General features: G+C 47.7%; 2 protein-coding genes across 3 annotated transcripts in view; both read right to left on the bottom strand.

The window, feature by feature from the left end:
* The window catches only part of LOC128840810 (solute carrier family 22 member 6-B-like), a 47,808-nt gene that overhangs the window by 20,969 nt on the left and 2,011 nt on the right, over positions 1–24,828 (bottom strand). The window contains exons 2-7 of one of the 2 annotated variants that reach the window (XR_008445712.1): positions 24,499–24,602; positions 22,089–22,243; positions 20,757–20,925; positions 18,036–18,159; positions 17,068–17,183; positions 15,339–15,947 (exon numbers count right to left, since the gene is read on the bottom strand). Coding sequence is in view for 1 of the 2 variants with exons in the window: in XM_054035243.1 (XP_053891218.1) it covers positions 15,599–15,947; positions 17,068–17,183; positions 18,036–18,159; positions 20,757–20,925; positions 22,089–22,243; positions 24,499–24,602 (1,017 nt within the window). In the remaining variant the exon portion in view is untranslated. Of the gene's footprint in view, positions 1–15,236; positions 15,948–17,067; positions 17,184–18,035; positions 18,160–20,756; positions 20,926–22,088; positions 22,244–24,498; positions 24,603–24,828 lie in introns of those variants that run through there. The other variant, XM_054035243.1, reaches the window with a different exon arrangement.
* LOC128840298 (solute carrier family 22 member 6-A-like) lies at positions 13,091–15,405 on the bottom strand. Its single transcript, XM_054034127.1, has 4 exons — positions 15,339–15,405; positions 14,796–14,904; positions 13,456–13,659; positions 13,091–13,178 (listed from the first exon to the last, which is right to left on the bottom strand). Exons 1-4 carry the CDS (start codon positions 15,403–15,405, stop codon positions 13,154–13,156), a joined length of 405 nt encoding a protein of 134 aa, XP_053890102.1. The 3' UTR covers positions 13,091–13,153.

Here is a 24,828-nt window from a genome sequence, read left to right as displayed (position 1 = left end):
AGACGAAGCAGGGGCAGCAGCACGAGGTAAGCTGGGGTGGGGGCGGGAGAAGGGCTCCGGGGAGGCGCGGCCCGTTCCCACAGGCCCCAGCGGCTCTGGCCCGGCTTGGCTCCAGCCCGGGGCCCGGCTCCGGTCCGGCCCGGTCCCCGCGGCTCGGGTCTCTCCCCTCCTCCCCCTCCCCCTCCGCGCGGCTCGGGTCCGGGCCCCCCCCCCCTTCCCCGCGGCTCAGGTGTCTCCGTCCCTGGCGCAGCGGGGCTCGGGTCCTCCCCCCGCGGCTCGGGTCGCCTTCCCCCCCTCCCCCCGTGGCGTGGGTCGTTCCCCCCCCCCCCCCCCCCCGTGGCGGGCCCCGCTCTTGCTAAAGCCGGCCCTGGTGCTCAGCATACCCGTAAGCAACGCATACTCAGAACATGTATTTTCAATCATGAAAGGTGCATGGACTGATGTCCGGAATCGAAGCAGCATAGACTTGGCGCGGAGTGAAACCCTTGTCAAAATGAATTTCCAGATGAGTTGCAAGGACTTCTACAGCTTTGTGATTGCCCAGAAGCAAGTTATGGCTATGGCAAAGTCAGCCAAAAAGTACTAGACTTCTGGCATATCTGAGAGAGATGCAAATTGGGAAGTTGATTTATTGATTGAATAAAAAACTCGGCCCTTTACCCTTGTTTGTTTAGTGTACAAATAAATCTGTATGTTTAAATATGCATTACGACTAAGTCTATAATTTAGACTCACTGATTCCAGACCTCTGTAACGTAGTTTGCTTAAGCGATCAGTGGCTGGGGCAGAAGGCAGGACTGGGGGCCTCCCCTCTGTGACTGCGGCTGGAGCCAGAGCTAGAACCGGGACCCTTCACTCCCCTGCCTTGCAACTGGATCTGACTTTGCAACCAGAATCCTGTGCCCCTGGCCCTGTGGCTTCTACCGGGGGCTGGAGCTGGGGCCATGAGTCCTTGCCCTGTGGCTTGTGGTGCGGGCTGCAGCAGGGGACGTACAACCCCTCTTGCAGCTTCCTGGGGCCCCCTGTCATGGCTGTGGTCAGGGCTGTGCACCTGTGTCTGTCATCATCTTTCTTCCCCCCCCCCCCCTCACCACCCTGCCCCACTCACCCAATGTGTCCCGATATTTCACTCTTGCGATCTGGTCACCCTAATTAGCAGTCACACACCCCTCAACTCCATTTCTGGGAGAGCAGTCATCCCTCCATTTCTGTGCTCCACTGGGCTGTGGGGCAAGGGGGACTGTAAGTTGGGATTCCTGGCTCTGGAAGGGGAGTGGGGTCTAGTGGGTGAGAGCAGCGGGGAGGGGGGTCTAATGGGTAGAGCAGGGGGACTGGGAGTCAGGACTCTTGGGTTCTATTGCCAGCTCTGGGAATAGAGTGAAATGGGGTCTGGTGGGTTAGCGATGCATAGCGGGGACTTGGCGTCAAGGCTCTTGGGTTCTGTTCCCATCTCTACAAGGAGTTTATGATCTAGTAGTAGAAATGGGAGGGACTGAGGATCTGGATTTCTGAGTATTATTGCCTATTTGGGGAGGAAGTAGTATAGTCTACTGATCAGAGCGGGGCATTGGAAACTCAGATGCTTGGGTTTTGTTCCAAATACCGGGAGGAGTGTTATCTTCTGGTTAGAGTAGTAGTAGAGTATTGATGGGAGTCTTGGGTTCTGTTCCCAACTCTGGGAGGGGAGTGCGGTCTAGTGGGGAGGGGGCGCTGTGAGTCAGGACTCTTGGGCTCTATCCTTAGCTCTGCCACTGACTTTCCATTCATAACCTCCGTCATGTTGCTCTGTGCCTTACTTTGTTGTTCTGTAGCACGGGTACAATAATACTCACCTAACTACCATGAGGGTGTGAGGCTTGCTTAAGCAATACGCAAAAAGCCCTTTGAGAGCACAGAGAAGAGCAGAGTATGATTGTATGTGATGGCTGTGTTCCCCCCAGCACCCCAGAGACTAAGGATGTAACCAGAACCAGCATCTGTACTTGAACCCTGCGTCTAGCTTCCAAAGAATGCAGAACCTGCCTTCAAGAAGAACACTGCCAAGTGCAACAGAAACTGTTTATTTGCGACAGCATTTCACATCGGTATTTTCTTTGTACAGTAAATAGATGCTTTTGCCCCAGGTCTAGGTGGAGTTTAAACCCTACGTGGATCCGGATGAGCCACATTTTGATCCCTGTTAACTAGATTTTTTTAACTTGAAAATGTGCATTTTATTAACACAAAGCATGGGGACAAGGAGACAGATTCTCAAATCCAACCAAGGCAGCTGAGTTAGGGTCTGTCTATGCTGCAGTCAGAGGCTGCAATTGCAACTGGAGCAGACATACCCCAGCTCGTTTTCATCTCGCTAGCTTGGCTCCCAGAACAGTGAAGCTGCAGCAGCCCATGCTTCAGCATGGGCTAGCCCTGTGACTAATGACCCAGGGGTCCAGACAGGCTTGTACAGCCTGTGCTGAAGTATTGCTCTGGTACCTGAGCTAGCGAGAGTGAAGCTAACTCAGGTATGACTGCTCAAGCTGTAGTCACCCCTTCAGTCATGATTTATACTGGTGTAATTGAGTGGTCTGGTGGTTAAAACTAGGCATCAGGATTCTTGGGTTCCATTCCTGGTTCTGTGAGGGGAGTAGGGTCTAGTGATTAGAGCTGTAGGGGCTGAGAATCAGGATTCCTGTGTTTGGTTACCAGTTCTGGAAGGAATGGAGTCTAGTGTGTCAGAGCAGCAGGAATGAGGTTCAGGACTTCTGTTCCCGTTTCTGGCTGGAGAGTAGTGTCTAATGGTTAGAGCAGATGGGGCTCGGAGTCAGGACTCCCGGGTTCCATTCCCAGCTCTGGAATGGGAGGGGAGGTTAGTGTGTGTTTGTGTCGGGGAAGTTGGGAGTCAGGAGTCCTGACTCTGAGGGAAGTGAAATGTAGTGGGCTAGGGCAGGGGAAGCTGAGAATCAGGACTCCTGGGTTCAAAACTCCTGGGTTTCAAAACTGAACAAAGGAAATATTCTTTCTGACATGATGCTGTTCGACTGTAGAAGTCACTGATATAGGATGATATTGAGGCCACAACTTAGGAAGATTCAAAGGGGAACTGGAAATCTCTATAGGTAACAGGAATATCAATAATACAACAAAGCGTTTTAGAAGGCATATAAACCTCGTGCTTCGGGCCTTAAGCCAATCTGTGACTAGCGGAACTGTGCGAAATTTTTCAACCGAAACTGTTTTGGGATGAAAAATGCAGATTTTGTGACACTACAATGGTTCATGATTTCATGTTGGTTTTGCTGAATTGTTTGTTTCAGGGGGGTGGGGAATCCCAAAAAAGTCTAAATGTTTTGATTTTTTCGATTTGAAACAACTTTGTTTAGAAATTTCCTTGAATTGTTTTTTATAAAAATTACTAAAGTTTAAAAGCAATTTGCAATCAAAGCAAAAAGTTTAGTTTGAAACCCATTTGTTACTCTCTTCGATTTGCTGAAAATTTTGAACAATTTCATTTTCAGCCAAAATGTTTTTCCTTTGATTGTTTTTCGTTTTGTTTTTTTCCTAAATGTGAGCTGAAAAATTCATTTCTTTTGCCCAACTTTAATGACTGTTCAAGATCAGGATGAGACTTAATGGTGTGGAGGAAAAATAGTCTAAGGCCTAAACTTTGGTCAAGTGGACTGTATGTAGGGTCAGGTGAACTGTATGTGTGGCCTGGAGGAAGGAGAAAAGGGCGGGGGGGGAGTGAAAGGAGAAGGGTAGACAGAAATCATAAAAGCAGAACTAACTGCAGACATTATAAAAGTAGAATTTACCTTTGTAACAGATTATGATTAATAGATGTCAGGTGACAGACCAAGAAACCGCAAAGGGCAAAACTAAGAAAAACAGGAAAACTTGTTTTGTTTTATTCCATATATGGATGTAAAACTTTAAGGAAGTATATGTAATTTTTGTGGTTTTATCCTATATAATCTCTCGCATTTTATCTGTCGGGGGGGGGGGGGTTCGGCTCCCTTGGCTGACTCCCCCATGCATGGATGTTTGATTGTCAATAAAGGAGCCTCAAGCTGTCTGATCCAAAATCAACAGTTTGGCCAATTTTCCACAACAATTTGGGGACTCGTCCGGGATCCACAGAAGACTCCCTCAGACCAGAGGACCGCAGGCAGTCTTCCACCAAACCCAGAGCCCCTCAAAAGGACTCTTACCTTTCAGAAATCTCTGGAGTGGGTTTTGGTGGAGGATCTGCCCGTAGGCTCAGGGTTGGGTGAGTTGCACGCTGGATCTGAACCTTTTGTTGACAGACACGCCTGACGCCCTTTTGTTTTGTCTTGTTTTTGTTTGTCATAGGTTCGGGGTTGGAACCCCCCGAGGTAGAGGCCACTATGGACCCCAGGGAAGTGAGTAAGGTCGATTACGCTGGTGCCCCCAGAGTGGCCCTAAGGTTGGCCAGCGAAAGTTCCCACCAGCGGTAGGTTGGTGGTGAATGCTGTAAAACTAGCTGCCAGTAATTGGGGCTAAAAGCCAGTTTAGGGGGTGTGCCGTATGCTTGTGAATGAGTGAGGGTCGCAGGGTCCCCTACCCTTGTTTCCCTCCTGGAACCCTAGGCTCCCTTCCTCGCTCGGAGAAAGAGGAAGCCCTGGGAAACCGTCCACGAACTCCTAGGCAGTAGGGTGACCGTCTCTGCTCTCTTGAAGACGGACCGGTGCCCTTTGCTGGGGGAGCGGTGTGCAGGGACCGTGCCTTCCCTGACTCCTTTTGGTCTGTATGCCCTGCGACCAAGTTCCCTTCCCCGATTCCCTTCTTGGAGCCTTAGGCTCCCTTCCCCACTCGGAGAGCGAGGGAACCCCTGGAAACCGCCCGCCGTACCGGAGGCAGTAGGGCAGGCGACACCGTTCTCCTGAAGATGGGCCGGTGCTCTTTGCCGGAAGGGGTGTGTGCGGGGACCGTGCCTTTCCAGACCCTTTCTTGTATGGATGTCTGAATGTTGGGTTTGGGTCACGCCTCGCCGGTATAAAGAGGGGGCACACAGTGAATGTTAAATGTTATATGTTTTGGTTCCAGGAAAAGCCACGCGTAAGTGGCAGGGAGTCAGGGTTCCCACAAGGATAGGCCTCAGTTTTAGGCCTTACCTCAGCGTTTGTGTGCAAGTGTGAATGACTGAAACGAGTGAGGGTCCTAGGAAGACGCCCAGAGCTTTCTGTGAGGCCTTGAGGCTTACGACCAGGAATGTCCCTAAAGCAAGCCCTATGAGCCATGTGAGTGGCCTGATAGTGCTCAGGGGAGCTGAGGATCGTGGGGAAAAAGGGATTGTGGGTTCAGGAAGATGCTATCGGAAACTTAGGGATTGTGAGATTGAATCTCATGGTCGGTAACCTCGGGATAGCTGACCAAAACACTACAATCAGGTAGACTCCAGGAATGTAAATGTAATTGGTATACCAGAGATGATCCAAATTTGTAATTTCCATTAGAAGAAAGCTTCGACCTTGACAGGACTGTGCACCTCAGAGGCGCACTTCTTGCCAACAAAGTCGGACAAGATCAGTTTGATGCATATTTTTATTGGTGTAAGGAAACAGTAAAACGGCGCCATAAATCTCAAGTAGGGAGTCCCAAGGACTCCCAAGAAAAGCTTAAAACGCAACTAAAAAAAAGATAAAAAAGGAAATTGACTCTTTTCCGTAACCCCGCTGGCCAGCAGATATCGCTCTATCCATTTAGACCCCTTCAGGAGGCAAAGCCCCTTAGGAGTATCCCCTCCACACCTCCTGATGATTTTATAGACCTGTTATTGTCAATTTTTATCTTCAGTCCTTGTTTATCGGTTAACCTTTTGGGAAAAGACTTGCTGTGTAAATTAAATTGTATAATCGGCTGTACCCCAGATGGTGTGTATCTGGACCTGCCTGGTCCTGTTCACAATGAAGTCCTGGCAGTTTATAGGAAAAGACTGACCCCAGCCCTTCCTCGTTGCAACAGGAACTGCTGGTTAAGGTCTCTCCCTCCCTGTGGGCTTTGTGAGCCGATCATGCCAACCAGGTTGGGTGCATTGGGTCTGCCCAAGCCGTTAAGATTGGCCTAAACCCAACAAGAACCCTTCCCAAGGTGGTGCAGTACCCTCTATCAAAACAGGCCAAGGAAGAATCCAATCTGTTGTTATCTCCTTGATTTAACAAAAAGTCATTCTTCCTATGGTCAGTAAGTGTAACTCCCCCATTTTATCATGCTGTCCATGCTGTTCTTTTTTTCCTCTCCCGTTGTCCCTAGGCCTGTTATGATTCTTTTTTATAATGCACCAGTGCTGAGGGGTTATTATCGCCTCAAGAAGAGATTGTATTAAGTCCAGATATAAAGAATTAAAGTTATTATTAAATAAGATGCATCTAGATGTAATGTGTATATGTAAATATGTGTATATAAATAAAGAAAAGGGGGGTTAGTCAAAAGGCCCACCCTCCTTGCTAAATTGGTAGTGAAACAATGTCTGTGTCCATGGAAAGAGATAATGCAGCAAAGAAGAAAAAAAAAAAGGATCGGGCCCAAACAAGCAGGCAACCACAGTTTGAGAAAGTTGAAAGAAAGTGAGAAGTTAACTCTGTAGTTACTGGAGGGAATCAAGCAGTGAAACTTGGTAGGAATGTCTGTAAGTAATCCAGGCAAGAGGTTATTTAAGTGGAATTATTCAACTATGAATAATTTAGTCGAATTTGCTGAAGAACACTCCTGCTGTGTACAATCTGTATTTTATAAGTTTGAGATGAATTGGTATTGTTTAAAGTTGCAAAACTGATAATACTTTTGCCAGACACAGGAAACCAGTGTTGTTTAAGGTATTTAGCATTTAATCCTTAAGGTGACTTAATGCTTTACAAGATTTAAAATCTTTTAAATAACAACCAAAGGTTGTGGCTGCAGCAGGGTAGTCAAAGCCAGGAGAATAAAATATTTGAATTTGTTTTCGGGTAACAAAATAGTAGATAAAATATCTGGTAAAGAGAGAGAAGGACAGTGCCCCTGGCTCTGTGTGGTCAAGCTGTCACTTTACTGTGGGTGCATGGAGATTTTGTAAGCACAAAAGAAAGTTACACCTTGTGTAGAAATTAATGAAGAGGATGTGCATTTTCCCCAGAACATGTGCAGTGTATATTGAAGCAGAGGTAAAAGAAATGCAAACCTACCAATATAGGTTGTGTTGTCTTTTTCAGATCACTGGGTGTTTGAAAACAGGAGTTAAAAGTTAATTGTGTCCCTTTTTAAGTAAGAGTCTTTAAGCTGTGGATAGCTTTGGATCCAGAAGCAAGCCAGAAAGCATCTGTACTAATGCAAATTATCTTAACTGATAATGTAGAAGCCACTGAAACCTGGGCTGCCTATGAAACAATTACAAGGAAATATGGGATAATTCCTCTGTTTTGCCTGAAATCAACAAGAGTATTTGTATATAAAGGAAATATTTTAAGCAATGACTGACTACCCAGAAGGGGTAGGCTTCTGTTCTTTTGTCTTTCAGATCATCAGAGAAAAACAGATGCCAGCTGAACAGCATTCAATGTACCATGCATTTACTGGTACAATAGGAATTATTTTTGTGTTCTGTGTCCTGCCTTGTGGTGTTTGTCTTGTGGCCAAAATTGTTGTTTAATATTTTTATAGGACAGTCTAGTTCAAAATTAAACAGAACGGTTAAATCAAAAAAAGCAGATACTTGTTTTATTCAACTTGGAATACAAAGTGTTTGGATAAATCAGGAAAATGTGATAAGCAAATGTATTAAACTTTAGTATAAGTAAGAAAAAAGGAAACTTCATTGGCCAGATCTTTTAATTGAAAAAAAATGTTAAAATTTGCATACCAACAGTCTTTGGAAGCAAGGACATGAAAGGTTAACCCACTCCCTATATTGCACATGGGATCCTTCTGGCTACCTCAGATTTCTAGCCAGAGGGCTGGGGAGGGAGGAAAGCTATTGGACACCAGAGGTTGTACCGAGTAGACTCCTCAAAAGTGGGTGTGCTTGTCCTGGTTTGTTGCTCCATAGCTCTGTAATAAAGTTATTTTACTGGAAGGGTATATGTGGCATACATTGAATAATAAGATTAATGTACTGTATAATGGCAATGTGTATGTGTTCATTGTTGGGAAAAGGTGTATGAGTGACGAGTGGAAGTTTCCTTTGTAGGTTAAAAAGCCAAGAAGGGGAGAAGGAAGAACAGAACGAATTAACTGGAAAAAAATAGCTAGCAAGCTCAGTCCGAAGATAAGACGCTGGTCCCATTCAAGGACACTGCTACAGCTAAGACTTGGCTGACAACCAAGAAAAGGGGGGGCTTGAATGTGCCCAAGCAGCTGTAAAAATATCTGCAAAACACTGCCAGGCATTAATGAAATGTGTTAGGTTTTTTCTCACAGGTAAAGAAGTGCTATCCAAAGACCCTAGCAGCCCTGCCATTCATTGAAACCAGGAGACTGAGTCTACGTAAAGTCCATCAACGAAAGACTGCTTTGGCTCCATGTTGGAAAGGCCCTTTCCAAGTCCTGTTAACCACCAACACCGCTGTGAAGTGCCAAAGACTGCCTGCCTGGACCCATGCTTCTCACTGTAAAAAGACCCCTCCACCTCGGGAGGGCTCTCCGACTGATAAGCCTATTTCTCTTTCTAGCTCTGCTGTGCTTTCTGAACAGCAGGGAGCAGGGCCGGCTTTAGCAAGAGCGGGGCCCGATTCCTGGGGGCGGGGCTTGCTGCAAGCCCCGCCCCCAGGACCCGAGCTGCGCCGCGGGGGGGATGGGACGGGGGAACCCGAGCCGCGCCGCGGGGGGAGGGGAAGACGGGGGGGACCTGAGCCGCGCCGCGGGGGGGGGGACGGGACGGGACAGGACACCCGAGCCGCGCCGTGGGGACGACCCGCGCCGCGGCGGGGGGAACGGGGGGCGGGGGGAGCCGAGCCCCACCGCGGGGGGGACGGGGACGGAGAGCCGCGCAGCGGGGACGGGGGACCCGAGCCCCGCCGCGGGGGGGGGGACCCAAGCCGCGGGGACCGGGCCGGGACCGGGGGCCGGGCTGGAGCCAAGCCGGGCCAGAGCCGCTGGGGCCTGCGGGAACGGGCCGCGCCTCCCCGGAGCCCTTCTCCCGCCCCCACCCCAGCTTACCTCGTGCTGCTGGTCCGCCCCTGCTTCGTCTCAGACTTACTGCGAATCTCTGATTCGCGGGAAGCAGGGGAGGGGGCGGGGAGGAGGGGGAAGTGAGCTGGGGGCGGGGCGGACAGCTGCAGCGCGGGGCCCTCTTGGCGCGGGGCCCAATTCAGCCGAATCGGCTGAATCGGCCTAAAGCCGGCCCTGGCAGGGAGAAAGGACAAGGTGAAGTGCTAGTAACGTTTCCCTTGTCCACTGACAGACCTACTGTGCCTCTGGATTTTTCTAGAAGAAGCAAAACCATTACAGGGTGATGTGCTAGTAACCTCTCCCCTGTATGATGCTGAACCACGACTGTTTCAGGAAAAGAGAAGAAGGAACACTCGCTCCATTGAATTCACCAAAGTCCAGGGATTCCTGACTACAAAAGATATTAAGAACTGACCCTGGTGAAGAAACAAAGAATTATACACTGGCAGGAAGAAACTTGTGGGACCCATGCTTGGGAATGTTATTGATTGGATTTTGGCGTTTATTCTACAGGCTGCGCCCTGTGTTTTGGATAAGTCCTTCAGCATATATTGCCCTCCCTAATTGGATTTTAAATGACAAGTACCAAAGACACCTTGTTGCCACTGCCCCTGCCATCTCCTCCATTGCACTGTTACCCCTGTAACACATCTAAATACAGACAATGCCATATATTTGATAAAACCAATGGCCAAGGCCTTCACACTTTAGTGATTTATTTAAATATTGTTTAGAAAAAGAAATTATTTTTAAGGTTCAGGATATCCCATATAAGCGAACAATTGAATGGAAAACAAGTGAAATAGTGGTGATAAAAGTATATGATATCACTACCCGTGAACCCCAAGAATTTGTAATTGTAATTGATGGGTTCTATAGCAAAGTAGATATGATGGCTGTTCCTAGAATTTGCACTGTGTTTAAATGAGAGAGGTCCTTATTGTTATTTGGTCACCCAATTAGTGAACAATTAAACGAATACCCAAAGAGTTTTTTGCCATTGGAAATTTTACCTGCATGGAAATTATTCCAGTGACTAATAATGTGACCTGTATCTTATTGCAATACACCCCCTTCTTATGCCATTCATATCAATGTCTTCCAGCAGTACATAAAGGTGTTTAACCAACAGGTGTGGTACAGTACTATACCAAAGAGAGATGTATTAGGATATCAATGGACTGTGATTAACACTACGTTAGGGACTGTTAAATTTTTATTGCCTTTATCCAGTTTCCAGATCACCTCTAAATACCCAAATTGTTCAAGGGGGGGGGCTGCCATTAAATTAGCACAACAGAGGGCTTGGGTTATTTCCCCTAGAAAGAAGAGAGACTTGACTGGATCCCTATGGGATGGGGCCAATAGTGCAGCAGCAGTTTGAAATACTTTTAAGAACCAAGAACATGATGAGAAATTGGGGCAACTAGAGAAGGCCACTAGCCTTATTTCTGGGGCACAGCTAACCCAGGTAAAGGCTAAAATTAGTTAGTGAGTTACATGTTATCTCCGCCCTTAGTTCTATGACCCAAAACTTGCTGATGGAGATGGTCTTAAATATCACTGGTGCTAGGAAGGCATTGCAGTGGGACATGGCATGTTCAAAATTCCTGTATTTTCTGAATGACCAGCTAATGGCCATTCGGAGTGATCTTGAGCACCAGGCCTGGCCCACTGCCTTTATAGACACTTCAGGAGTACCATCTGATCTATGGCCCTGGAGGCATGCTTGGAGATTTTCCGGGTGAAGGTGTGGATATTCACAGTGCTCCTTTCAAACATATGGACCGGTTTGAGGGCTCCCACATACTGAATCCTGCCTGGTCCATGGGGAGGATGCATCTGGGATTGGGTTATTCACTGAGACATTTGGAAATCAAGCCATCTGGTATGCCTAGCTGATTCATGGTCAGTGCTCCTGAAATAACACCCAATATTTGGATTGGATTAGGAAACTAATGGACACTCTGGCCATTAGAACCGCCACAGCTCCAATTTATATGTAAACTCAAGCCAGGGAAAGTTGTCCCTGTCCATAACAATGTTTGTTGGGAAGGTAAGGGACTGGGAACCCTCCTGACAGAAGTCATAATCTTCCAGGCTAATAACAGCTGTGTATTTGTTAAGGCCCATATTGTATACAATGCCCATTTTAACCTCACTATGACTGTAGGCAGCCATGTTATTTATTGGCCTTTGGATAAAAATTTGCAATCAACTCTCAGATATAAAATGTCCTTTAACTGGACAACCCTGGTACCAGACTGTTTCCAAAATCTGCTTTCATTGATACCCAAGATCCAGAAAATTTCTGACTTACAGGGACAAATTCATAGCCTATTTGATACATATTTTCAAGGACATCTGAAAGGCACCTTTTTCTATCGACTGTCTTCCTTGTGCACTAGTCGAGACGTGCTGTGTGCAGTGACCAAAATTATATACGAACCATGCCATGTTGGTGCTATATGTGGATTGACTATTGTATTGGGATTGCTGTTTTAGGACTGTGTTTTTGCTATTACTGTTGTAAGGGATATTGCTGTGCCTGTAATCTTCTGCTAGGCCCACTGCAAGGGAGCAAGTGGCCTTAATGATTGCTAATGAGGTTTATGATAAAAGTTGGGATGAGATAAGAGAAAAGGAAAAGAAGGAAATCAATGGGCTCATGAATGTTAACATTTAGGCCAAAGATGGCGCTAGAGAAGCACCAAAGGGGGGAATTATGGAGGAAAAATAGTCTAAAGCCTAAACTTTGGTCAAGTGAACTGTATGTAGGGTCAGGTGAACTGTACGTGTGGCCTGGAGGAAGGAGAATAGGGCGGGGGGGAGTGAAAGGAGAAGGGTAGACAGAAATCATAAAAGCAGAACTAACTGTAGACATTATAAAAGTAGAATTAACCTTTGTAACAGATTATGATTAATAGATGTCAGGTGACAGAGCAAGAAGCCACAAAGGGCAAAACTAAGAAAAACTTGTTTTGTTTTATTCCTTATATGGATGTAAAACTTTAAGTAAGTATATGTAATTTTTGTGGTTTTATCCTATATAATCTCTCGCATTTTATCTGTCGGGAGGAGGAGGGTTTGGCTGCCTTGGCTGACTCCCCCATGCATGCATGCATGTTTGATTGTCAACAAAGGAGCCTCAGGCTGTCTGATCCAAAAATCAACAGTGTGGCCAATTTTCCACAACAATGGTGAGGAGATTATTTCATATCTGCCCACTGCAGGGTTCTCATACCTTCCTCTGAGGTATCTATTGCTGACCACTGTCAGAGAGACTACATGGACCTTGGCTGTGATCAATCCAGCAGTTCCTATATTCTGCCACTATTTCTGTACATATTGGTACAGAATTCCCTTAAGAATTGTCACCACATGACTGTCCTGCAGTACTGGACCAATCCTCAACTGTGTGGATTAACACTTGGTGAGGATCTGGCCCAAAAGTATTTGAGCTGTTCGTTGCCATAGGTTAGATCCCACCAACACCGGGTTTTGAACTACATGGAGGAGCTACATAGTGTAATTGATTCGTGTCCCGCACCTTGCACAGCAGCAGGTCCCGTGGTATAAATTCCTGCTGTGATTTGGAGGTCAACATGCTGTTTGAAGAGGTTGATTCCCTGCAGTAAGTGCAAAATTCAACCCCTATGGAGTTGTCACTGATGCCTGCATAGTACTTCTGGCATGATTAAAACAGTAAGAGAGATGGGGGGAGGGGGAAGTGTTCAAAAGTGCCTAAGCCCCCACTTTCAAAAGTGATTGGGAGCCACATTTTCCAAGGTATTTAGATGCCAAGAGATTCAGATAAGTGCCCAGTGGGATTTTCAGAAGTGCTGTGGTAGATGAGGCACTTAACTCTCATGAAAGTGATTAAGTCACTGGTGAAAATGGAACATAAGTGCCTTAGGAGCCTAGGCACTTTTGAAAGTTGCTAGTTTTTCTTTCCTTAACTGGCTTCCTTGGCTGGGTCTGGCATGGTGGGTTTCAGAAGGATCTTCATTTATTGTTCTTCATCTCTCAGATGCCTGGGTCTCAATGAAAAAGAATATCAGTAAATATTAACATTTATACAAGCAGTAAGAGATGTACTTGGCTTAAAACATGCTTGGAGCTAATGGGGCCAGATCCCACCTGGTGTAAAGTCAGCCATAGCTACACTGGAGTCAGTGGGATCAGATTATCTCATCATGCATATCATTTCTTGTGTGTGCGCTCTCTCTGTGTAGACCCATGTCTATATCACAAAGCCCCCACCCAGTGCATCATGGCTACTCTTCCTGCCTCCCAATAGATTCTACTAACCGTGTCTCCAACTCCTCTATGGTCTCAGGCAATGGCACGTTGAGCGTCTCGGGCAAGAAGGTCGCTGCAATACCGGAGATGATTGGGGCAGCTCCATAAATGATCAGTGGCAGGAAGGGAATGTATTCCTCCAACATCTTCACCAATGGGGCAAGGATGCTGCCCAGGCATGCCATGGTGTTGCTCAAACCCAAGCCGGTCTGCCTGTGAATTTGAAATCATAACAGACAGAGCTATTAGCATAAGCCACAGTGGTGAGAAAAATCTGGGCTAAGGAGCTCACAGGCAATAAGACAAGCAGTACCTTTCAGCCAGGCCTTGTGGACTAGTAGTCAGAACACCTGGGTTCTTTTCCTTGCTCTGCCACTGACCCACTGTGTAACCTTGAGCAAGTCACTTCCTCTCTCCATTCATCCCTTTCTCCTTGCACTCTCAGTCTCTCTTGTCTATTATGATTGTGAAGAGCAGAGATTGCTGTCACTATGTGTCTGGGCAGCACCTGGCACAATGGGACCCTAATCTCAATTTGGGTGTGTACAGTGCCTCATACAATGGGGGCCCTGATCTCACTCAGGATCTGTGGAGTACCTGGTACAATGGGGCTCTGGTGTGGTCTCTAGGTGCTAACTTAACAAATGGGAACTTTCCTGGGGGCAGGTTACCACACAAGTGCAGGGTTTCTGGCAGCTGGGACAGGGCTAGCTAGATCTTTGATCTGATGTGGCAGTTCCTAGAAGGGCAATTTTGGGTGGCTAGACTGAGACACCTCAGAGGACCCTCACTATTCAGATAGCACATCCCCAGAAATTGCAGAGAATCAGGCCCAGTTGGTGTCCTAACGTGGGCATCCCCTGAGGTGCCCAAAAATCACTAGAAGAGCTGCTCAGGAAATTGAAATCTCAAGATGTATCATGGGACAGGAAAACAAACATTTTTCCCATTCTGAATCAGGACGAACTATTGACATTTCAAAAAATGTTGTGAATTCACATTTCATTTCAATTACGATTACTGAATTTGTACAAAAAAGGGTTGTTGTTTTTTAATACATATTCCAAAAAACAGTTGTTTCCAACCAGAAAAAACTGAAGTTTTTGTGTTTGGAAATGTAATTTCCAACCCCTCCCCCCCCCCCCCCCCCCCGGCCCAATTTTTCCAAACCAACCCTTTCCCATGAATAGCTTTGGCTTTGATGAAATAGCTTTTTCCATCAGAAAAATACATTTTGATGAAAAATTCCCAACCAACTCTAATCACTAGTCACTTGGCTCTGGTCTTTTGCTGTTCCACGGGGCTGCATGTGAAGCTTGAGCTGCACCCTCTGAGTTTTTTCTACATACCTAATCACTGTGGGGTACAGCTCACTCGTGTAGAGGACGACACAGTTAAAGGAGGCAGCAAGACAGCCTTTTCCAACGACAGCCAGAATGGTGCGCAGGATCTTCATATCTTGGGAGAAGCACACAATGGAGGAGGGTTAAACACGTGGCAAAAGGCTAAAATGCTCAAGAAGGGTCAGGAGTCGGTGGGATGTATCCCCAGCCACTGGTGCTGATGGGGTCAGATCCCCAGCTGGTGTAAATCAGCATAGCTGCACTGGAATCAATGGGGCCAGATCCCCAGCTGCTCCATTAAAGCCAAAAGGGCAAGAAATCAATGGAGCTGGGCTAATTGACACCAGCTGAGGATCTGTGCCTCAGTTTGCCATCTAGAAATAAGAGTGATAGTCCTTTCTGTGTTGTCTCTATTTAGATTGTGAGTTCTTTGGGGAAGGGCCTCTCTCTCCCTTTAGGTCTGTGCAGTACTCGACACAATGGGGCCCTGATGTCATCTGGCGTCTGTGCAGCACCTCGCCCAATGATCAAATACTAATAACCATTTACCTAGCTTTGTTTCTGAAACTGGGTCTGTCACCCCACCCAGACTGCGGCTCATCCACTTCGGAACCATCTTGCAACAGGCCAGCCTGGATCAGACTGAATATGTCTCAGGTTGCTTCATGGGGAAGTGCCAGGGCAACTGGTGTCGTAAACACGTGTCAGCTGCTTCAATCCCTGGCAGCAGCAGGTGGTTCTGTACCCTGCAGTACCTCAGCCACAGAACACAGCTGTGACATATCCGTGGGCTTGAGCCCCATTAGTCCTTATGGATCAGCTCTCCTAGCTCTTCTCTCTCCCCTGCAGCTGACCATGTCAGCCAGGCTTTGGACCTTTGGTAGGACAAAGGCTTGAACACTTCTGGATCGAACCCTGAAAATCCAGGACACCATATAACCACCTTGTGGGACAAAGATGTTGGCTAGGATAGAGAGTCCAGCCAGGATAAGGGTCAAGGTCTGTGTGACCCGGCGCCCAATGAAGCCGATTGTGAGGACTGAGATGAACTTCGCTGGGAAATCGACAGCTCCAAAGACCAGCTGGATCAAGAAGATATTGACACCGAAATTCTGCAGGTCCATGGCCAACCCATAATAGGCAAAGCTGGTGGAGAACCTGGGATGAAGCAGACAGGTATTGATGCATAGAGAGTCCTTATCATTGAGTTTATTTGTTACAAGTGTGTTCCCTTTCAGCAATAGGCCCTGCAAATGTGTTTAGTGGTTGGAGTCAGGACCCCTGGGTTCTCTTCACTGCTTTGGGTGGCAGTGTAGTCTAGTGGGTAGACTGCACTGTGTTCTGTTCATAGCTGTGGGAGGGGATTAGGTTCTAGTGAGTTAGACTGGGGAGCAGCTGAGAGCCAGGACTCCTGGGTTCTATTTCCAGCTTTGGAAGAAGAGTGGGGCCTAGTGGTTAGAGCAAGAGGGGACTTTGCTCTGTTAACTCTCAGAGGAATGGGGGCCAATAGCTGGAACAGGACACACTAGGCACCAAGGATTCCTGGGTTCTTTCTCCAGCTCCGCACATGGAATGTGTCCTAGGACTAGGAATAGGTGACTATAGGAGCCAGGACTCCTGAGTCCTATTCCTGCTTCTGGGTAGAATCACCTCCTGGTGGTTTTCTCTACATCCTGTCTCTCAGGTGGGATTTACCGAAGTCTAGCTACAACATACTGAATTGTGATCTAGTGGGATATTCAATCAAGGTGAAATTGACTGTCACTGACATGCCATGGGATGAAGTGGAGCGTCAGTGCGGCTTAGTAGAGGTGAGCAAAATTTTTCATCAAAAACATTTAACACAATGCAGACTCAACAACATCAAAATGTTTAGGGAATTCATATCCCTTTTGCTGAATTGTTTCAGATTTTAAAAAGCCCCACAAAACAAAAAACAAAATCTAAATGTTTTCAGTTTTGGTTCAAAATGAATCTTTGTCTCAAACATTCCTTTAATTTTATTTTAAAAAAAAATCTTTAAATATTTAAAATCAAAACAAAATGCTTCACTTGATTTTTTCCAACTTTTTTATTAGTCAAAAATTAAGAAAAAAAATGGTTCTGTTTAACACAAAATGATTTTTTGTTTTTACTGATTTTTTTCAAATTGCCTGCAGGTCAAAAAATCCATAATTTGCCCTGTTCCTCAGCAAATTGTCATGCCTGGTTTACTTGCTGCAAGTCTACTTATCATAATCTCAGCTTCCTCTTTCTGTGAACACAAGAGCCCACTAACCATACAAAGCAGAGGCAGAAGGAGATCCGGCGTACAACAGGGGTCCGCACCAGGTCAAAGAAGGTATGGCTGCTCTTTGCAGAGGCTGTTTCTTTCTGCATGTTGGATCTCAAGACCTGGGGAGAGAAGAGAATTCTGGGTAACGGCATGGGGCCTCCATGGTGGGAAAGGGCTGAAACAGAGCTGGGGAATAGGAGGGAATGAGATTCGGATCATCCAGTGCTGCCAAAATTCTTGTCTCAGAGCAGGCCTCAGTGCAGACAAAATAAAGTATATATCTAGGAAGGGAGGGAAGGAAGGATGGATAGATAGAAGGGTGTGCATGGGGATGGATGGATAGTTGAATGGACAGAAATGTTTATATGGAGATGGATGGATAGAGGTGTGTGTGGGGTGGGATGAAAGATAGTTGGAGATTAATAGAGATATTATGTGTATGAGTATATGTTTATAAAAGATGGATGCTTAGATGGCTGGATAGGTAGTTATGTATGTACAACTATAGGTAGAGAGCAACAGAGGGTCCTGTGGCACCTTTGAGACTAACAGAAGTACTGGGAGCATAAGCTTTCGTGGGTAAGAACCTCACTTCTTGCATCTGAAGAAGTGAGGTTCTTACCCACGAAAGCTTATGCTCCCAGTACTTCTGTTAGTCTCAAAGGTGCCACAGGACCCTCTGTTGCTTTTTATAGATTCAGACTAACACGGCTACCCCTCTGATATAGGTAGAGAGATTGATAGAAGATACCTTGTACGTATGGGAATCCCATTGTACGAGAAAGAAGTCAGACCATGGTGAGAATTCCATTGCTCAGGGAACACTAAAGCCAGTTGCGCCACTGGTGTACTTGTGCAGAGTCCCCATGACATGAGTGCAACCACACTTATTTATATCTGCTTGTCTTGCGTGCCTATATCGGCCGCTGGAGTTGGTGGGAGCTCTCAGCCTCTCTGGGATCCAGTCTTACCTCTATGTTGAGTCTGTCTCCTTCTTCCTTCTTCCGGTTTATCCTGGCTACTCTCCGGAGCTGCTTCACTGCCTCATCAGGTCTGCCGGCTATTACCAGCCAGCGGGCGGACTCCGCGAACCACCTGGGAAGCAGAAGATATGAAAACACACCTGCATGGAACACGCGATTGCTCTTGTAGAACTGGGATCAGCCCCACTGGAGCACGGTGCTGTTCTTCTACACTAGGGGCAGTGCCCAAAGCCAGTGCAGGGCACAAGCAGTGACAGAGGCAGCAGGGAGCATGTTGTGGAATAGCCTCCGTGGAACTGAGGCTATTCCTCAGTTCCACGGAGGAACGTTCTGTCATCTCCGTGGCAGATGACAGAACAAGGAGCAATGGTCTCAAGTTGCAGTGGGGGAGGTCCAGGTTGGATATCAGGAAAAACTATTTCACTAGGAGGGTGGTGAAACACTGGAATGCGTTACCTAGGGAGGTGGTGGAGTCTCCTTCCTTGGAGGTTTTTAAGGCCCGGCTTGACAAAGCCCTGGCTGGGATGATTTAGCTGGGAATTGGTCCTGCTTTGAGCAGGGGGTTGGACTAGATGACCTCTTGAGGTCCCTTCCAACCCTGATATTCTATGATTCTATGATTCTTGAACCTGCATTCTGTGGTCTATCTCCGCTACCTGCAGCCCCCTGGTGACAGCCAAGTGTTACTGCAACCTGAAGCTCCATTCCCACCAGGAGATTGCCCAGTGGCAGCAGGTGGTACTGCACCTTGCCATGCATCAGGAAGGAAGGATGGTGATAGCCGAGACCTGACTTCAATTCCCTTCTCCCCTGCAGACTTCTTGTGTGACCGTTGCTAGTCACTTAGTCTGTCTGTGTCTGAATCCCCTCATCTGTACAATAGGATAATAGCACTGCTCTCCCTCAGAAGGGTGTTGTGGTTACAGCTGGTCAGCACTTTTCTGCTGAAATATTTTTCCATTGAAGAATGTGGATTTGTCCAAACTGAAACTGTTTGCAGGGAAAGGTCGGTTTCAGTGAATCTCTTGATTTAAAGAAAATGGAAAAAGTTTCAAAATTTGTCCTTTGTCAAAATTAAAAGTTTCAAAACATTTTGGTCATTTACCCTAAAAAAAAGGGGGGGGGGAGAGGAGATATTAAAAAATAAACAAGCTCCAGATCAAAAAGAAAAATTTCAAAATTATCAAAAGGAAACATTTCAACTGACCCAACCGGAATATTTTTTCAGATGATCAATTCACAAAAGTTTTCCTGGTTTTGACTTTTGGCCAGATTCAGGATGGGAAAACTTTTCAAAGTCTCAAAGACTCTCATGTTTGTTGCCAGCCTGCTCTAGCTGTGAGGATATTAAACACTGATGTGCCTAGATACTATGGTGACGAATGCCAGATAAATACCCATGATAGGTCAGTTCCTCATATTACCCAGCATTGACATTATGGGTGGAGTAGAGCCCTCTTTGGTTTCACTGGAAAATTTTCACAATATTTTAAATTTTTATCAATAAAACAAAAAGTTTTCATTTTGTTTCCATTTTGGGGTATGTTTGTTTTTTATTTCCTCTTTTTTCCCCCCCTTTTGCTTTTTTTCCCCCACTGGAAAATGGGGGGAAAGTAGAAAAAAGGGTCCAAAATACTGAAAAAATTGACAAATTTAGAAAGAAATTGTTATTTTTCAGCAACCCCCCCCACCCAAAAAAATCCTGAAAACTAAAATAAAATGTTTGCTTTCGTTGCAAATTTTTGAAGGAATTTTGTGGGGGTGGGGGGGAGCCATTTTTCATGGAAAACAAATTTAAGCCATCAAATCTTCAACTCTCTCTATTCATACGTTATCTTCTTAGTCTTGCCATTGCCCTGGTTTGCTGAAACACTTCTAGGTATGAAACTCCTGAGCTTTCATATTTCTTTGTTCATTATTTGCATTACTGTAATGCCCTGAAGGCCCAGTCAGTGGGCACAACCCCATTGTCCCAGGTGCTGAACAAAAAGACAGTCGCTGCCCCAAACAGCTTATAACCTAAGGACAAGACAAGCAGCAACAGGTGTATAGGGGGAACACAAGGAAACAGCGAGACAATATTGGTCAGCATGATAGGCAATCGTCTCTGCACACCTGCAGCCTAACGGTCGTCAGGTTTTTTCGTAAGCCACACAGCAAAGGAGAGTTAGAAGAAGGACAATGAGGTACCTTTGCTGATGTTTACCGGGGAACTCCTCCCAGGTATGAGGGGCAGCATGATAGAATGCACAAAGATGCTTGTTTGAAAATTTAGCAAGCTGGCAACGGAGGCATGTATCCTGGGCCATTCGGAGTTGGGAGTCGGCACTGTGCTAGTGAATGACAGATGGGATAGGTATGGTGCAGTAGGGCGTGAATGGCTTTGAAAGTGAAGATGAGTAGTTTATGTATGATGTGATGAAGAATGGGGAGCCAGTGGAGGGCTACAAAGAGAGGGGATATGGACAAAGCGATGAGACAGGGAAATGATCTTTGCAGGAGTGATGTGAATGGATGTAAGTGGAGCAAGATTGCATTTGCCAAGGCCGAAGAAGAGGATGTTGCAGTAATCAAGATGCAAGATTATGAGAACCAGGATAAAAGATTTGTTTGTTCTACTTGCTTAAAGTTTGTCTCATTCCGGCATCCAGTGAGAAAAGCAGGGTGGAAGGGGAATGGATCAGAAAGGATAAGGGTGAGCTAACCTACCAGGAGTAGATGAAGCAGATGAAATAGGGCAAAGACACCACAAGCTGCAGCCAGCGCCAATTGGGGATGGTGTAAGCCACCCCAGCCAGAATGCACTTCCCGATTGTGATGCAGTATCCAAACATGGTGACCACAATGGCCCGTGTGCGGGTGGGTGTCCATTCCACAGCTGGGGAGACACACACACAAAGGGAAAATAATCTCTGTTCTTGGGCTGATGACCTCCAGTGGTGAGAACAAGGATGAGCGGAGGCAGCAGGAACATGTACAAACAGCCTTCCCCTGGCTCTTTGAGGCTGAGATGAAATAGCTCCCCAGAACCTGCATTCCCTGAGCCATGCCTCCTTCCCCTGCTAGTTGCATCCCACCTAGTGGTAGTAGGTAGTACTGCACCCTGTTGGAGGCGCTCCATTCCCCCTCCCTATGGCAGCAGCCAGTGTTGCACCCTGCAGCAACTCCAGTCCCCCAGTGGCAGCAAGCAGTACTGCCCTTTGCAGGATTGCAAACACTCCAGAAGACCCCCCCAACAGTAGCAGGCTGTACTGTACCCTGCAGGGTTGCAGCAGCTCCAACATCCCACAATGGCACACTTATGCACCCTGAAGTATGTCAGCCACAATACACAGCTATTATGTAATTGAATAGGCTGAGTCCCATTAGCCTCTGATACCCAACTGCCCCTGGGTTCTTCAGTTCCTAGAGGACCTGTATACATTGAATAGTGCAGGGACTTCCTAGTAATGAGGAGGGCATTCTGTAGCTCCTGGCTGATCCACATGGCCTGTGCCTGTTCTGTAGAAGATGTATTGTGGAATCTCTGTTCTGTTGTGAATCATCGTCAACTGATGACGGCATTCCACTCTAATAGCTTCCATTCTTGGGGACCTGCATGCTATTGGAAGCTGCCCTGTTTTGGGCCATCTCCTGTGCTCTGGCGCTGCAGAAGCACACGGAGGTGGGATTGTTCCACAGAACTCTGTTCTCATTTAGGCACCACATATTTATAAGAGGACAGGCCCCGATTTTGAGTTGCAAAATACCTCCTAAATAACGTGCTCAGGTATTTCTCAACTGTGGCAATCGGTGTCCCAAAGGGAGCTGCTGAGTGCTTTGGTAAATCCAGGTTGGAATGGGACCTAGGACTTTTGGAAAATCTAGCTCCCGATTTTTGGTGCTGAGACCTTAGACATCCCACCCATGCGGTGTGTGCGTCTGGTCTCTCTATGCTCCCACCACAGAGTAATTTATCAGCAGCGGGAACAAGGCACCTCCGTCCAGCCCCAGTAACCAGCTCATCTTGTGTCTGGGATGGCAGGCGCCAGACACACTTACACAGAGAGACACTGTTCATCACAATGCCCGAGATGGCCATTCCAGTCAGGAAACGGAAGATGCAGTATGCAGTGAAGCTGAGCGAGAAGGCAGTGCTGGTGCCCGTGACAGCCATCTGCAAGTAGCACCAGATCAAGGGAGACCTGCGGCCAAACCTGACCCAAAAAGAACCAAGAGAACAGGTGAGGGAAACCCAGGATACTGAAGCAAGTGTGTTCAGAGTAGGAGTTAAATGTGGTGGAAGGAACTATTGGTGCCTTAGGGTTACCGTTTGTTTGGATTCCCCCGGACATGTCCGGCTTTGAGCTAAAACTAGCATCCGGGGGGAATTTGTAAATGTCCGGACTTCCCCCCAGCGCCCATGCAGAGCGCGCGCGGCTAACAGGGCAGCTGGTCAGATGGTGCCACTTACATGGGGCTCTGACAGCCAGAGAGAGCCCCTCCTCTGCTTCCCCTACAGCAGAGATCACTCCCTGCATTTGCAGATCGCCTCTGGCAGTCTGGAGCTCGTCCCCCGCTCCCCAGCGTGCCGGGACGAACAGCTCCGGCCGTTCCTGAGCAAGTTCACTGAGACATTAGGTGAAGGCCAACAACAAGGGGGCCAGGGGGTCGGAGAAGGGGCAGGGAGGTTCTGGAGGGGGCAGTCAAGAGACGGGGGGTCGGGAGGGCTTTCTGGGGGTGGGGGGGTGGATAAGGTTTTGGGCAGTCAGGGTACAGATAGGGGGTGGGGTCCTGGGGGGCAGTTAGGAGCAGGGGTCCCAGGAGGGGACATTCAGGGGACAAGGAGGGGTTGGGAGTTCTGGGGGGGGGGCTGTTAGGTGGCAGGAGGGAGAGAGGTATCGGAGCAGTCAGGGGACAGGGAGCAGAGGGGTTTAGATGGGTCAGGAGTTCGGGGGGGGCTGTCGGGGTGGAGAGTGGTTGGATAGGGCGTGGGAGTCCCAGGGGTCTGTCTGGGGGTGGGGGTATGGATAAGGATTGGGGCTGTCAAGGTACAGGTAGGGTCCTAGGGGGCCAATTAGGATGGGGGGAGGGTCTCAGGAGGGGGCAGTCAGAGGACAAGAGGCAGGGAGGCTTAGGTAGGGGGTTGAGTCCTGGGGGGCAGTTAGGGGCAGGGGTCCCAGGAGGAGGCAGTCAGGGGACAAGGAGCAGGGGGAGGGTTGGGGGTTCTGAGGGGAGAAGTGGGAGGGGCAGGGGTGGGGCTAGGGCAGGACAGGGGCGGGGCTCCTCCCATCCTCTCTTTTGCTTGCTGAAATATGGTAACCTAGGTGCCATTGACTGGCATGGCTTCCTGGCTTGGGGAATGTTCAAAGAAAACTGGGGGGCCTCCTGCCTAAAACCAGCTCTGTGGCACATGACAAAAGGTTATTGATGAAAATACTTCATGTCAGCCGTGCTGTAGCTGCTAATGATGAGGCCTGCAGGGCTGGATTAAGGCAATCTAGGGCCCTGGCAATAGGGTTATCCCCTGGCTGGTATTTGACTGTTAGAAAAACATCCAATCTTGATTTAAAATCTCCAGAGCTGGAGAATCCACCCCAGCCCTTGGGCCTTTGTTCCAATGGTTAATTCCCTTTGCTGTTAGAAATTTGCACCTTATTTCCAGCCTGAATTTGTCTAGCTTCAATTTCCAGCCACTGGTTCTTGTTAGACCTTTGTCTGCTAGATGGAAAAGCCTCTTATCAGATTGCTGCTCCCCGTGTAGGTGCCTATATAGAGAGCCCCATATTTTTTGCAAATGTGAAATATGAAATAAAGCAAAAAACTCACCCTGCAGTGGCAGCTCCTGTCCTGTGAAGCTCAGCATGGCTCCCCACTGTGAACACAGGGGCGCCCCGCCAAACCTGAGCAGCACTGAGTCAAGAGCCAGGCCCAGCCACACCACACAGGACCCCAGGAGCCGCTTCTGCGGGGTGAGTGCAGGGCAGGCTCGGGGGTGCCAGACTCACCTCCCCCAGAGCCTCCCAACCCCTGGTGGCAGGACTCAGCCCCGCTCCAGGGACTCCAACCCCTAGGGCAAGACCCAATCCCCTGCATGGATAACATTAACAAAACAAAAATAACAAGGAATTCCCCAAAATAAAATAAACAATTACTAAAAGAATTCAAGGGGCTCCACTTACAGACTGTGATCAAGTCACCCCTTAACCTTTGCTTTATAGATCGAGATCCTGAAGTCTCACTGTAAGGCACATTTTCCAAGCCTTTAATCATTCGCCTGGGTCTTCTCTGACCCCTCTCCAACCTACCAACATCCTTCTGGGATTGTGGACACCGGAACTGAACACAGGATTCCAGTAGCAGTCGCACTAGTGCCAAATACAGAGATACCATAACTTCTCTCCTCCTGCTCGAGATTCCTGATTCCCCCAGGAACCAGCCTTGCTCGGCTTCATACCGACGTTGCTCTCACCTGTCTGACAGACCTCCAAAGATGATACCTCCCGCCAGGGTCCCAGCCATGTAGATGGACTGAGCCATCTGCTTCAGCTGGCAGGAGTCACCCACCAGGTCCCACTGTAAGGGAAAGAGAAAATGAAGCTGGGCTTCTGGTTAAGGCCCCAAACTGGGACTCAGAAGATCTGGGTTTGATTCCTGGCTTAGGCTGATATTTTCAGAACCATTAATGGCATTTAGATAGCCAGTTCCTACAGCAATCAGTTGGGCTCTGTACAGTGCCCAGTGCAATGAGGCCCTGATTGGAGCTGGGGTCCATGCAGTATCCGGCACAAGGGTTCCCCAG

The sequence above is a fragment of the Malaclemys terrapin genome, chromosome 7, assembly GCF_027887155.1.
Source record: "Malaclemys terrapin pileata isolate rMalTer1 chromosome 7, rMalTer1.hap1, whole genome shotgun sequence".
Taxonomy (NCBI): Eukaryota; Metazoa; Chordata; order Testudines; family Emydidae; genus Malaclemys; species Malaclemys terrapin.
This window is presented reverse-complemented; position numbering and strand designations above follow the sequence as displayed.